Source organism: Labrus bergylta, chromosome 17, assembly GCF_963930695.1.
Source record: "Labrus bergylta chromosome 17, fLabBer1.1, whole genome shotgun sequence".
NCBI lineage: Eukaryota > Metazoa > Chordata > Actinopteri > Labriformes > Labridae > Labrus > Labrus bergylta.
In genome coordinates, this window is record NC_089211.1 from 10,803,276 (window position 1) to 10,819,647 (window position 16,372).

The window sequence follows — 16,372 nt, forward strand, 5'->3', positions numbered from 1 at the left end:
TAGTGTGGGTGTATGCACGGAGGTCAGCAAGCTGCCTTCTCTTGATCCCATTAATTAAAAAGATCATTAGAGTACATTTAATTTATTTGCAAAGTAAGAAGGATGTGAGGTTAATTTGCAGTCGTGTCGAATGAAAATCAAATGTGTTGATACTCATACATGAAGTTCAAAATGCACTTGAACATTTTTTTTGCCTTGTAGCTCATGGGCAGTAAAATATGTGCCAGACACAGGCCCAAAAATATAAAGATAACACTAATAAGTCATTTTCCTGGTGGGGAGGAGAGATACTGTAGCGCAGCAGCTTGGATCCTGCTGTAGGGAGTCGTGGGAAATAACAGATAAAAGACTCATGAATCCAGGTCATCACTCAACATTCCCTTAAAGAGCATGTGCTGTGTAGTCTGACAGGCACACGGTGCATTGCACAGAATATAGGGTGGGTCTGATCAAGTATCTCCCTGCTCCTGAGTCACATGTCCTTACAACCGCTGCAAACATTAGAACGACATTTTGTTTTGATATTCATACTCGCCATATGATGATTCCAGTTATTTTGAACCTTCCTTTAGCGGCACTCTGGACCTTGTAAACATTGTTCTTTCAACTAAAATATCCCTCTTTACAAATCCACTCATTATGTTTATGCTACATTAACGTTCATGCTTCAATGTTCTCTCTCTATTGAATACCAAATTATCAGCAAATGCAAACATAATGATGGATTTGTTCCAGAGGGTTTAAACCTGCTTCCTGTCCATTCCACTGAGAACACTCATGGCGGGCACACTGCAGAGATGGAGAGCCGTTGACCTGTGTGGCATGCTATAGCTAATCATTCTAGATGTACCCAAGCAGTGATACCCAGATGGGTACTTGTACCAAACAGGGGGTACTTCTACAGCTGCCTTGCTGGCTTTATTCTGGATTTCAAATTCTGGATTTATTCTGTTGCCTTCCAGAGCTGACATTCTCCAAACACATCAACCACCCCAATAGAGTCCAAGCGCCAAATACCTTCTGTCATGTCACATTTCCATGTTATCTATGGCAATGAATCATTTTCTTTATTCACTCATTGAAATATAGATCTGAATAAAGAAAAAGACATTCTGTTATAGCCTGAAAACCAGGTTCAGTGTCTTACCTGACAGACCAGTACACCCTGATTTTAGCCAACAAGATTACAGCAGACCCTCTGCAACCCCTTTGGTCGGAGTATGAACTCTTGACTCTTGGGCGCAGGTACAGAAAGAGGCATTACATCCTCTGTAAAACGCAGTATACCACTGCTTAAGAAGCTCTGATTATACAGTATGAACTTGGCACTCTGCACTTTATTTAAATTGCTGCTGAAATCCTTCATTTAATCATATGATGCTTTAATGTGTTTTTATGTGCTGTTCGATGTTTGTTTGAATTGAGTTTTTAGGCTCTCGTTGCAAATTAAATACCCCGAGGGGCAATAAAGGTTTCATTCAATCCTTCTTAAAGTAATGAATCAATGACTGACACACTTTCTGCCACTTAAATGACCTTACAGTTATTTGCAACCTTTTTTAAATTCCATAAATGATTGCAACATCTGCAAGTAGTTGAACAATGTGCAGTTTGATATAACTTAATATAACCATGATATGAATAGGACAGTTTATCTGCATAAGATGTTCTTAAGTTCAGCTGGCTGGGCTCTGGAGGAAGTCAGTATCAATGTATAAAAAAAAAAGAAGGGATGAAGACCTGTCCTCGAGGCTCCACACTGCAGTATTTAGTAGGTCTTTTTTTACTTTTGACTGTCCTTTTTAGTGTTCATCCAGAGGGGGCATTTATCACTGTGCTCCACTCCCTTTACTGAAGCTGTGGACAGAGTACTGGCCAGAGGGCACGTGGCAAAGAATGAAACACGAAGTGTGTATTAGAGAGGGGCCAGAAAAGTAAAGAAAAGTATAAGGAGAGGACGGAGAGTTATTGCTGAAGAGATTAAAGTTATTCTTTTTAATATGTTTTCAACCAGAGAAGTTCAGGTCTATGTGAAGGACACCAGGTCTTCTACTCACAGGAGAGTGGATCTGTTTTCAGGAAGGTCCAGCAGGACAGGAGGTTCAGCCGTCTGGGAGGGGATGCCGGGCCGATTTGTGTGGGAAACGGAGTCTCTGACACCTACGGGAGAAAAGATCAAATGAACACACAATGACAAGGAAATGAATGGTACAACTTATTCTTCAAGAAAATAAAAAATGAACTTAAAAACCGCTACCTATTCCTTACATGATTTGATTTGTTCAGGCACTTCCACTCCCCAGTATTATTACAGTATGTTGATATTTAATTGTATAATTGCATACAATTCTTACTGTGTTTAAATCTGCTCTTAAAACAAATGTTTTAGGCCCCTCCTCCTTCACAGTCCTGGCCCTCAGCGGTCCTTCCTGCACTTCATTCTCATCTTCATGATCATTAGTCTCTCTCCCATTCTGCTGCTTTCTATATCACACAGCGGTGTGATAAGGTCATATGCTATAAAGAGGTCCAATTAACTCACTCCATGTTTTCATTAATCAATAACCTTTCTCTACAGACCTCATCAATTGTTCTCTCTCTCTCTCTCTCTCTCTCTCTCTCTCTCTCTCTCTCTCTCTCTCTCTATCCATCCCACACACACATACACACAGGGGAGAGATATTCCCTCGTACCGTAGAGCTGCCAGACTCGGACCTTGTCTTCATAGGGTAGGTCGTACTTCAGAGGGTCTCCCACTGGACCCTGGTAGTACGGCCTCATGATGGACTCCATGGCTGACGTGTGGACCAGGCCGATGGCATGACCGAACTCATGGACCGCAACCGCAAACAGATCCATCCCATGAGAGTCTGAGGAGACAGACAGAAAGAGAGAGAGAGAGAGAGAGAGAGAGAGAGAAGGACATGGAGATTGTCATTTTTAACACAAGTATGTGTTTTGTGGTCTTTTCTTTGTTTTTCTCATGCAGCTACATTGACTGTATTCAGTTGAGATAATGCAAAAATATTCATCAAATGAATGTATATTTCCATTTTCATCAATACATATTTGAGCTTTAAAATGAAGCTCTCATGAAAGAAAGAGAAAAATGTATTTTTTGCACGCCTTGTCTATTGTTCTTTGTGCTACTGCTGCAAAACAAATTTCCCCTTTGTGTGACAATAAAGAATCTGAATCTCATTTCTCATACTGTTTTGCATTCACTCCCACAGCAAATGATCACTCACACTTTCCTCCAGTGATCAGCCATTCTCATCACCTGGTTACATCTTTACCCTGAATGTTAGCCTAGGTAAGGCAGGTCAGCTTTATTTGTACAGCACATTTCATACACTGAGGCAAATTCAGGGTGCTTTACAGAGAAATAAAAAACATCATAGATTTGCATTTAAAAAGCTCATGAGTAAACGATTTAAAAAATCCTTCAATTCATTAAAAAGGTAAATTGCTTTAAAAAAAAAAGTAAAAGTTTAAAAAAAGTAATTAAAATTGAGTTTAGAATTAAGTTTTCCGGCATTCGAGGATAGAGTTTAAAAAAGGAACATTTGTAGGGTAGTTGTTGTCAGAATAGGTACCCATCAACTGGGTGAATAATCCACTCTGAGCCAATCATATGATCACAGTTCATTCAAGCCATCTTTAGAATCAAGCAACATCATCAGCAAACAACTCCATCTCCAATGTCTGGACTCCTCGAGAGAATACATCCTGCTGCCGCTCAGGGCACAATCTTCAATCAGCCCGTCTCCCTGTGGAGTTATAGCACCAATGACTCTCTGAAAATAATTTATAACCACATCATCTCTACATGATAAATATTTCTTTACTTCATTTACTTGTTACTCCCGATTGCACTGGAATTAAACGGGAAAACACACACCATCCAATTTTGAAAATTGCATTTCGCCTCCCTCATTTACGTGAGCAGTCAATTCAATCAAAACAGCAGCACTCAGCACATTTTTTTCTGTCCTACAATTTTTGCTGTCCAGCCTGGTAGTAAATTACTTGAGAAGGAAATTGCACACTCCAAATCTAAAGACATGCCTCCTTGTTTGGTGCCTCTCAATGTTTCAAATATGAATCTTCATTTTGGGAATGTTAGAGGAAACAAAAGACATAAAAGCATCATCAATTATTTCAGGGTCCCTGCAAAGATCTCAGCTTCGGCTTTAACAGAGATCACCTTGCTGCATAACGTTGGTGACTTTTGTAAAGCCGACACAATCCTCGTTTGCCTGTTTATCCCTTTGAGGAGTGAACTCTATAGGTTGCAAGTTAAGAGGCGTGACAGGCAGCTCTGGTGGCTGTGAGTGCTTTAGGCATGTGCAGTAGTGAGATAACTATGGTAATACTGCCTGAGCCTCTGGGCTGCCAATCAAAATCTGAGTGCAGAAAGACACCTAAACAGGCTGCAGGCTATTAAAGAACATGTCCCTGGATGTTCAACTAAAAAAGGAAAAAAGGGCAAAGCTTCCAAAAAGTCATTGTCTGGCTCCGCTAAGCAAGACGAAAACAGGGGTTTGGAGATTTAGATTTGCAAAAATGTGAGTGCTAGTTGTGAGGGGCAAAGCTAGCTTAGAGTTCCATGGTGGCTGGGCTGAAGTCTGCCTTCTGTTAACCTCATGTTGGCCCTGACGCGGCAACATCTCTGTGCCGTGCTCTCTCAAAAGACAAAAGGACAATTGGAGACATGCACTTGTGCCCACAACATCTGGGATTTTCAGATGCCCAGAGCCAACTCTAATCTACAGGAGCACATGGTGCAGGGAGGAAAGGTGGATAAAAGGAGGGATCGACAGGGAGAGAGCAGAGATTCAGAACAAAGTAGGTACCATGTCATGGTATTTACAGTCCTGTCTGAGGTTGACAGAGAAAAACCCTAATGCCTGCGGACAAAGTCAGAGCTGAGAGATTTGGGTGGATGAATGAGAGCCATTGAGTTAAACACCCATGGCAGAGAAGCAGAGAGCAGGAGAGAGAGAGAGGTTTAGACCAAAGAGACTGAAGAAAGAAAATACTTCTGCATGATAACCAACCGATTTAGCTGTTTTAATGTTGCAAAACGTCTAAAAAATGTCATCACTTTGATGCACACTAAATGTCGTATATTAAGGGGTACTTTTACCTTTGAGGTAGCATGATGTATTCAGAATGCTACGATCGTAGCCTGCAGCGCTGAATGAATAGTTTAATAATGATTGGTACCATACGGTAGGTGGAACACTATTAGCCTCCGGCTCCCTTTCTTTCATGTGAACCCTTGTAGTACCTTTCATTACCTTGCACCATGATGACTCAAGAATCGATACTTCTATCAAAATGTCTGAGGCAGGGAATGGTTTTTACTTTGTATAATGCAGGTAAAACCAGGCTAAAAGGGCTGGAATGGAAAAACACATTCACTTGATCTGTTCATAAGCATGTGGATGAACTAAGCAGAGGAAGATGATACAGCAATTCCAGCACATTCCCCTGCTGGTTAGATTGCAGGTTTGAAAATGTGTGTTTGTTTACTTTCTTTTTAAAGATTAAAGGAGTAATATGTTACTCTGACACCTAGTGATTAAAACTGATACTGCAGTCCAAATTCACAAAATTGGAGAGAGCTTTCTTCCACAGAGGCCCACATTAAGTTCCTGCAGATTGTTTCTTACAGTGAAGAAGCCATTACACATACTGTACATTACATTCTACAGTAAAGTTCAGGGAAGCTATTAAATTCCAAATCAGATACAGCTCAGACCCCTTACACATATTCATTAAAAGTCAAATATATTAAGATCATATTCAGAGAAGGAATAGACTAGAATCCCTGGAAAAGTATGAAAAAGGTGCCAAAGAAAAAAAAAAACTCTGCTTTTTAAAGTGTTGATAAAACGTTCTTAAACGTCCTGTGGATTTAAAGAACTGAAAGTAAATATAAGTCAGATTTGAAAGTTGCTGTACAGAAAACATGATGCACTGACTAAAATATGTTCTATTATGCAACATCATATTCTTGCAAAATACACTTCAATGTGCCCTCTAGTGGACAACATATGTATTAAAGACATTTTGGTGTATTAAATTGGTTACAACACAATATGTTTTATTACTGATTATTGGAAGAAAACTGCATTAAATATATCCTATGGTCAATAAAGGCTCTGTTAGTAGTAGCCAGTTTGTATATGTCCGTTGACTATTCCGTTATCAGTGATTTGTCCTGCCCAGGGTTAAGTGGATACAAAGAGAGATAGCGTCATGGTAAAAAAATTATTGAGAGAAATTACAGTATGTATAATCTCCTTTTTGTGAATATTTAGCATGTTAAATTATGCATGCACATTTAGAACCATTTGAGCAACTGATGGCAGCTATAAAAAAAATGATTTGGGACTGTCACATCAATGATCCTAATTTAAATAATACAATTTCAGCATTCAACAATGAGCAACAATTAACCATTAAAAGGCAAATGCTTTGGGAAAAAAAGAGAATTCAGTGAGTTCCTTCTCTTCTGAAAAAAAAAAAAATCATAATCCTGTAATATTTGATCCAGTTTTTAGTAGCTGGCAGGCTATTTGTACCCTGATGCATATGAAGTCATTTCACTGCCACCTGTGGATCAGTGGAAGTCTGAGAGTGTGAATCTGTCGTACCATCAGCCTGTGTGCACACTCTGCCAGCCCACCTAACACATTGACTTCCACCTATACTTCCTTCTGTTTGAGCATAACATTTTAAATTCACCTGTTGTCATAAAAATATTTGCTGATTGTAGAAAGCAAAAAGTTATACAATACATTCATATTAAAAGTAACTTGTACATTGTTTTTAATTGTAAATGATCATGTTTGTAACTGTTAACTAACTGTAACTTGTCTTGGGCTTTATGTTCCACATTCATCACTCTTATCAGCATTGTTTTCGAGACATAGTGACGAAAAAGCTTAAAATTTCATTAGATGTTACATGGCAAGCACCACATAATGAACTAGGGAAATCTAATCAAGAATAATCTCTGAGAATAGGAGCAAGTAGATGGTGAGAACAAAAAAAAAGCATATAAGATGGTGCTATATCCACTGGATGTTTAATATGGTAACTGCTTCCCAAACTTTGGGACGTATTTACTTTTATAATATCTCCACCAAGCATTCAGCACTGCCTCCACATGGCAAGAAAATCTATAAATGAAAATACAAGTTTAAGAGTCAGAGTCAGAGCTGCGTTTAGTTGGAAATTACTTCTAAAAGTGCATTCTTGGTGCTGTGAAATGACCTAAATGTCAGGCAGAGACATCTGAGTACCACGTTGCTCTAAAGTTATATAGTAAATTGGGTAGCTATTATCTTTTCAAATGTATTAAGAGAGAAAGAGATGATTTGAAATTGTACAATTAGCAAGGACCTTGGCCTTGAGATAAGTCCCAATTGCTCAAGGCCTTCAGTGAGAGAGTCCTGAAGCAAGAGAATGGGTAAAGATCACAATCTGTTAATAACGATGTCTCCAGTACTATCTATATTTAAAATCACATGAACTCTAATTCTGTTCAAATAGAAGGTGACATAATCAAAGGCCGCAGTAATCAACACGGTGTTGTTGTTGTTTTTTTTAATTGATATTGATCGGCAACAAGAAACTGAGCTTTCTTGCCTTTACAGAGAGACGGGATGCCCTGACGTACAAATGGAAATATCTGAAAAGTTTTGTTCGAAACACATTTCATCCTTCATAGTGTGATGGAAAAGATGTAACCTTGAAAGCTAGAACACCTAACAAGGAAAGATTCACAGTTGGCATCTTTTCACTCCTTCTTGTGCCCCTCATTGGACTATCAGTAGTGTTGGGCTATGACAGGAAGTGTATTCTTTGCAACTTTGTTTCTTCATATATCTTTGTGTAAACCACCGGTCGTCATTATGATGAATAGCTTCATTCTGAAGAAAGAAGTAGATTGGGTTCAAAAACTTAACCAACATCTATGTAGATGATTCTTAAAACGTCGTGCCATTGTGCCCAGAAACATCAAAACTGATGTGAGTTCAAAATGTGAAATGATTGAATTGCTCTAACATATCATTAAAAGCTTCACCAGGGCAGACTGTAGATAACAAAGATCCTGGATGGATTTTAGATCCACCTGCTGGTACAGCCAGCTTCATCTACAACTCCAGCTACAGACTTTAAGTTGCTTCTTTTGGTATGTATGACATCATAGTGAGTCTGTGAGCCCTAAGGATCCTGTTATTCAGCCTGAGGTTTAAGTCAGTACCATGACACAAGTGGTTGGTATGAAGGAGAGCTGCGTCCTTATCTGTCTATAAGCATAATAGTATTTGCACACATAGGCATGAGCCTCTTTTGACATGTGATTAATAAAGTGACTTGGTATGATAAATAAATAGCAGCAAGTAATGTAAACAGCAGAGAAGAGAGGCAGTGTTGTACCACAGTAATGCAGAGTGCAGTTATATAATATAATGTAGTGTAATATAATATAATATAGTGCAATATGAACAATATAGTGTAATATAATGAAATGTTATATAATATAGACTAGTATAATAATATAATAATAAATATATAGAATGTACAGTATATATGTATATATATATATTGACCTAAGTAATAATAATAATACAATAATACAATGATAATAATGAAGCAGGTCATGTGGGTAGTGTTTTATGGGGGTGAAGTTTAGTGTCAAGGATGGACTGTTATTGTTGTCATAGGCTGCTGTTGTACAGTCTTATGGCAGTGGGCACAAAGGAGCGCCTGAAGCGCTCTGTTTTGCACCTGGGGGGGATGAGGCGTTGGCTGAAGGAGCTGCCCATCTGCCACAGCTCACCATGTAGAGGGTGAGAGGAGTTATCCAGGATGGATAAGATTTTGTCCTTCATCCTCCTCTCACCCACTGTCTCCAAACTGTCCAGATCCAGACCCACTACAGAGCGGGCCTTCCTCACCAGCTTGTTCAGCCTGTTTGCTTCACCAGTCTTGATACCACCCCACCAGCACACCACAGTAAAGAAGAGGGCACTGGCCACCACAGACTGGTAGAAGGTTTTCAGGAGTCTGTTGCAGACACTGAACGATCTGAGTCTCCTCAGGAAGAACATCCTGCTCTGTCCCTTCCTGAAGAGGGCGTCAGAGTTGTGAGACCAGTCCAGTTTATTGTTGATGTGGACCCCAAGGTACTTGTATGAGTCCACCGTCTCCACTTCCTCCCCCTGGATGATGACTGGGGCAGGGGGCTTCTTCTTCTTCTTCCGGTAGTCCACTACCACCTCCTTTGTTTTGCTGATGTTGAGCTTCAGGTGGTTGCTTTCACACCATGTGACAAAGCTCTCTAACAGTCCTCTGTACTGCTTCTCGTCGTCATCAGTGATGCACCCAACAATGGAGGAGTCGTCGGAAAACTTTTGGAGGTGGCAGGAACCAGAGTTAAATCTGAAGTCTGATGTGAAGAGAGTGAAGAGAAAAAGGCGCCAGAACAGTTCCTTGAGGTACTCCTGTGTTGCCCGTCACTACATCAGAGACACAGCCGTCGACTCTGACATACTGTGGCCGGCCCGTGAGGTAGTTGAAGATCCAGGCTGAGATGTCAGGGCGCAGCTGCATATCCAGCAGTTTGTCCCTCAGGAGGCAGGGCTGGATGGTATTGAAAGCACTGGAGAAGTCAAAGAACATGACTCTCACAGTGCTTCCCTTCGTCTCCAGGTGTGACAGGGCTTTGTGGATCAGGAAGATGATAGCATCCTCCACACCAATGTGCCTCTGATATGCAAACTGCAACGGATCCTGGAAAGCAGTGAGCAGGGTCCTCAGGTGCTGGAGAACCAGCCTCTCAAATGTCTTCATGACATGTGACGTGAGTGCCACAGGTCTGTAGTCATTAAGAGCACTGGGACGACCTTTCTTTGGTATCGGGACGATGCAGGAGGTCTTCCACAGGTCAGGCACCTTCATCAGCCTCAGGGAGAGGTTGAAGAGGTGCTGAAAGACTCCTGCAAGCTGCCCAGCACACACCTTGAGGATCCTGGGACTGATGTTGTCTGGTCCACTGGCTTTTCTGATGTGGAGTCTGGAGAGTTTTCTTTGTGCCTGGCTGGTAGTAAGAGTGAGAGTGGGACAGTGAGCGGGGGAGGGGTGTGGGGAACTGTCTATTGTCATGCAGGTACCTGAAGGGAGGGAGCAGGGGGGTGAGGGTGAGGGTGGGCTGTCCTTTGAAACTGCTGATGAGGAGCTGAGAGAGGGGGGGGAGGTGGTCAGGACCTTGATGGGAGGAAGAGGAAGAGCAGAGTCTCCAGCAGAGATGTGAATGGGGGCTGAGGTGGTGGAGGGAGACCTAGACCCACTATTTGAGCTCACTGGGTCGGGGGATGTGTCACACCTATTGAAAAATAGGTTCAACTCAGCAGCAAATACTGGGTCTCCTTTAATTCTGGGTTCCGGCCTGCTGCAGCCCGTCATCTGCTTCATGCCATTCCACACCTCCTTTGAGTTGTCCTGTCCCATCTTGGCCTCAATCCTGTCCTTGTAGTTGTTCTTGGCCTCTCATAGCTTCTCCTTTAACTCCTTTTGGACAGCCTTGAGCTCCTCACGATCCCTAGTCATGAAGGCCCTCTTCTTTCTGTTGAGGAGAGCTTTAATGTCTTTATTGATCCATGGTTTGTTATTTGAGAAACAGCGGACCGTTTTGGTAGGGACTATGGTGTCCTAACAGAAACGGATGTAGTCTGTAATACAGTGAGAGAGGCCTTCAATGTCATCACCATATTCCTCCTTAAACAGTTCCCAGTCTGTGGCATTGAAACACTCCTGCAGGACCTCCTCTGTATCCTTAGACCAAACCTTCAAAGTCCTTGTGTTGGCCCCCTGCTGCTTCACCAGGGGCCTGTAGGTGGTCTCAAGGTGGATGAGGTTGTGGTCTGATTCCCCATGAGGGGGAGGGAAGAAGAGCTGTATGCTCCCTTCACGTTGGCATACAGGAGGTCCAGGGTTTTATTCCCTCTTGTAGCACAGTGCACATACTGTTTAAAGTTCGTCAGGACAGGGGAGAGAGAGACATGATTAAAGTCCCCGCTGATCAGTATGAGGGCGCTGGGATGCTGGGTTTGTAGTCCCGCAATCATGTGAATGACGTCACTCGCGCTAGCGGCTACATCTGATGGTGGGACGTAAACAGCAACGGCATGTGAGAACTCCCGTGGCACTCCCACCGCTAGCATTTCAACATCTGGAGTACAGACACAATCCTTTACAGTTACATGTCCGGGATTACACCATTTAGAGTTAATAAAGACAGCAAGACCTCCTCCTCTCTTCTTACTGCTCTGTCTCCCCCTGTCCGCTCGTACCAGCGTGAAGCCAGCCAGATCGATGTGACTGTCCGGTATATTCCCATGTAGCCATGTCTCCGTGAAGCAAAGCAAACTGCACTCCCTGTAGACACTCTGGCTGTTTACTAAAGCTGTAAGTTCGTCCGCTTTGTTGGCGAGTGACCTGACGTTCCCCATGATGACCGACGGTAGAAAGGGTTTAAATTTCCTGTCTCTCTCAATCCGCTCCCTGACTTTAGTGCCGGCTTTCTTCCCCCGGTGGACACCTCTCCATAACTCCTCAGGGATGCGTGTAGGAGGAACACCGGCTCCATGCCTGAAGCTCAGTAGTTCCTCACGAGTGTACGTGATCATTCCAACAGTAGAAAGAAAAGTCCCGAAAGAAACACGTAATTCCACGAGTAATACCGCAACTAAAACGCTGCAGCAGTGTCCCACAATAGACACCGAAACAGTGCAAAAATACTTAATAAAAGCAAGAAAATAGACGAAATAAAGAAAAAAGAGTCGGAGCTGCTGCAACAGGCTGCCGACTCTCAGTGCCCGTAGAGGGCGTTAATGTTTCCTGTCTTAACTGTACGCTGAGTTAGCTTACTGCTTGTTGTAAGCCGGTATGAATCTTCTCATCTACCTCTCTGCAACAATGCACGTAACTGAAGTCACACCCTTGAGAAGGGTGACGTGTGACTTCATTGGCCACGCTTGGCCAATTCTTTCGATATGTGTCGAAACACTGGTCGGTCATGGTATACAACCTCTCAAGTTTAACTTTACATTAGTGTCAACCTGAAGTACTTATGAGGTCTAACACCTCACTTACAACCTGATGTCTTCCATGTTCACTGAGCACGAGTAATCACTGGTCCCATCCATCTTTTAAGAGTGAACGCATTCTGACCTGGCTGTTCAGACTGAGGTCGCAATGAAAGATATGTGACCTGTATCTGATTACAGACCACATGCGAGGTCTGATTCAATCTAAAATCAGATTTTAAATGATCATGTGACTTTTTCTGTTCACACTGTAAAAAAGAATCACATCTGAATCACATCACAGATTTAAGTCCTTTTGCCAGCAGTATGAATGAAGACTAAGGTAAAACTACCAAATGTAAAATATCATAAAACATTATTTTGACAGCCAGCTGCTGCTAGTATTTCTTACTACATCTATTTTATAGTTTTATCGGGACCACACACACACACACACACACACACACACACGCACACACACGCACACACACACACACACACACACACACACACACACGCACACACACACACACACACACGCACACACACACACACGCATATACAGTATATTCAAGTTGTCTACAAGTACTTCAAATAATTGCTATACCATTAAAACAAAAAAACAGTGTCTGTGCTGAGGACCCTGAAGAAGGTTGTTTGTGCTGCTTGTTACCTTGTTTTTTAACATTTCTATGATGAAAGCTAATTTAAAAAAAAGGCTTTTTACTTTTCTCAGAAGACTGTCTTGTTTTTTTTTTTTTTTTTCATCTTTTTGAATTGCTATACCATGATTTGAAAAAAATGAACTTTTCCATCTCTATCCCTTGCCATAAAGAGACAGTGACATTTTTGCACTAACCAATGTGTCCACAACCCAGGAAATCTCATCACTCTGCCATTATGCCCAAATCCCTCTTGTATCGATTGGCATTGAGGCAGCTGTTAGATGTCATCACTGACTGTTGCTTCAAGGTTTGTAAGAGACATTTTCCTTTCAGCTTTGAATCCATTGAAACTTTTTTTCTGTTACATAAAATGTATGAATCACCGAAATGGATCTTAACTTGTTCCCCCCCACCCCGAACAATCATTTGTTTGGAAGTGAAAGAACATGTAAATGCCTTGATTTGATTAATTGAAGTCTCAAGTACACCTCCATTTCTTTAATATATCGCTTAATGAATATGAAATCATGTTAATCAACGGCATAGTGCAGTAGACTGTTTATGGCACTAAGGGGTAAGGTGAGAACCACTTGTATACCTCACAATAAACCTTTGATTAAAATCACATACTGTATGCATAAGTCACAACTCGGAAACCTGCTGCATCTGAAGCCTTTGCATGCTCAATTCAAAGTTCTTACATATAAATGATTGATTATAGAATCTGGAACATGAACAAAGGCTACTGTAGAAGTACAGCTGGGCTGAGAAATACAGTTAGTGTTCTAGTTTGGGATATGGAAGTCTTGGCGAGTAAAAGAGTTCAAAACACTGTTTCATTTTCTAGGCACTGACTTTTAAATCTTCATATTTCTCTTCTGGTTTCATAGGAATGATTCAGGGAGATGTTTCCAACAATATCACTCAATATTTATGCAACCCCATTATTTTTCTATCTTCTCCCCTCCTTTTGATGTAGACACTCACTGTCGTTAAATAATTAATTTAGTGCATGAATATGCAGGCGCATGTGTACAACACTTGACTCTTAAAAGCAAAGTTTCTCACCTGGAGATCTGAAGGTCCAGGCCTCGTCATCATCAAAGTGCGTATCCCCAGCTGTGAACCTCTCTCCGGGGAAAAATGCGTGTGCCACGGTGCCCCCCGGCCCGTCAAAGGGATATCCATCATCGTGGTCGGCCTTTGTGAAGTCGATTTGAATGTCGGCGTCACTTCCTGCCACCTCGTGGAAGTTAAGTGGTGCGATGTCGCTCCAGACCTTCAAAGCGTAGTACATCAGGGCTCGAACAGTGTCCCTACCCAGTAAGGCAGAATCCTTAGGGAAGGTCCGCACTCTGAGGGAAGAAAGGGAGGAGAAGGATGAGTTACAAAAGATAAGATAGAAGAGGAACTAAGGATTTTAATTCTTAGTTGTGTTGTTTGCCTCGTCAGAACCCCGGGGCAGTTTTGCTAAGCAGAGACCAACTAAGACGCTTCATAAGTCTTAAGTTTGTTTCAAATCATTCATTGAAACTGTGAATTCATGAGAGCAACCCATCTGGGTGCTTTGCCCAAACGATGCCGGCCTTTATGGGTGAAATCATTCCATCTGAGTGAATAGCGGTTGATGGAAAAGTCGGGGTCTTCACAGATTTAAAGGCTTGAAATATGAAAACCGTACTTTGAAACGGCAAGTTTGAGCCTAAATCCTATGACCAGTGATGTAAACATTTAAAATATGACATTTGTGAACAGTGATCGGCAACATAACATTATAAAATAAACATAATTAAAGGTGTACAGGAGTGTTTGTTCAGTCTCTAGCACATACTGTGATCAGAGGAGTCGTACTGACCTGATGAGTAATTATTAACCTCGTTCCCCCGAGAGGGATCTTTACTTTTAAATAATATATCTTTGTAATAGTTTCTAACAGTGTTCATAGCTGTAATGGACTGGTTATGGACGTTTAGTTTAGAGAAAAAAGGACATAAACTTTGGGTTATCAGCTGATTTAGAAAAGAACAACATACATAAAGTCACCAAGATGATATTAAAACATTTTGTATTTATACGTAAATGTTTACGAGTGGGGCGAGACGAGGAGGTTTTAAATCCGGCTAGTGAACTTTTTACTTTGACATTTATTTTTTAGTAAGAGGATTTAGTGTCGTGTTCCTCAGTTTAGAGACATTCTCACAAACCCATCAACCTGCTGTCTCTGATGTTATATACTGGGTTTATTTCTGATTAGATTTTTAATTGTGCCAATAATGTTTTTTCACATGTAGTATGAGATGAACTGTAAAGATAAACGTCTAATCTTTGTCAAATTAAGGGCAGAAACTTCCGGATAGGCATTTGAATACAGATCTGATGCGTCTTTCTTTAGGTTAAATTACATCACTGCTGTTGGTCACCTTTGCAGATGTTCATAGTAATATAGATAACACCATGTTTTTCCAAAACACAGGGGTCGTGTGACTTAAACCACTTTGTCAACATACCCTATTAAGCGTGCAAGACTTTCAAATTTCTGATGAACCATCTGCAAGTATGTTTCAGGTCAGCAATAACCCGCTGCTCAGCTTCACTTTAAATTCATGCAGGAAAAATCAAGACCTTAAAAGCTCAATTTACAATCTAAAGAACTTTTGTCTCCAAACCTTTATCCTGATAACCTGCTGACTTTTTTCTCACATCCACTGAGGATAATTAAAGTCAAAACAGCTTTTGCCACCAGCCACATTTAAGACCTTTCATCCCCACATGAGTCAAAGCAGCAGCTGTTTGGATGAACTGTGCTTGTAGCTGAGGCTGACCGGACCTTTACTGTCAAAGTCAAATTTCTTAGCACCTGCCTGAGGAGCTCATACAAGCCATATCTCTTTAATCTTTTAAATCACTACTCAAGGAAAACTTGTACAAACAAGCAAGATCGGTCTGAGTTAACCTCTGTTTCAGTTTGGCTCTCTTTCACCAAAGCTTACTTTTTTACTTTCTTAAACTGGGCTCATGGATCCTGAGCAAAGGCACTTTTCTTGAACTGCATGCCAAACTAACTTCTGTATTTTCCTCCAAACACACCACCTAAAATCAGCAAACCAGCACTTCATTGCATATAGATGTCCTAAGAGCCAAGCAACCAAAGTTTAAAACGCAGAGGTCTGTGAGGAAAACTAGAAGATATAGCACAAATCATTTTAGAAATTCTGAGAGCATCTATAATCAATATTATCATATTAACTATGAATGGCTTTTACAAAATGAATCACTCATGAACCCACACTGATTCATATTAAAGGAGTTTCACTCAGCTTAGGGGAGCGACTCTAGGCCTCAGAAGGTACTGTAGGTACTTTAAGCAGGTTTTAACTTGTTAGGAGGTGGTGGAGAACAAAAACGCAGACACTCGACGAACTGCAGGATCTTGCACTGCCGCATTGACTTAATTTTTCAAGATCGGAGGTTGCCGCTTGGTTTCTAGGCATTAATAATAATAGAAATGACCAATCTTGTCACTGATGTTCATGTTTAAAAAATAAATAAATCATAAAGATACATAAATATTATTTTCAGTCCATTTCATAACAAGGAGCT

General features: G+C 41.2%; 1 protein-coding gene across 2 annotated transcripts in view; it reads right to left on the minus strand.

The window, feature by feature from the left end:
* The window catches only part of LOC109991878 (matrix metalloproteinase-17), a 92,775-nt gene that overhangs the window by 11,891 nt on the left and 64,512 nt on the right, over window positions 1-16,372 (minus strand). For both annotated transcript variants that reach the window (XM_065965841.1, XM_065965842.1), the window contains 3 exons: window positions 13,841-14,127; window positions 2,694-2,870; window positions 2,058-2,160 (listed from right to left, as the gene is read on the minus strand). In XM_065965841.1, the coding sequence (XP_065821913.1) occupies window positions 2,058-2,160; window positions 2,694-2,870; window positions 13,841-14,127 (567 nt within the window). The remainder of the gene's footprint in view (window positions 1-2,057; window positions 2,161-2,693; window positions 2,871-13,840; window positions 14,128-16,372) is intronic.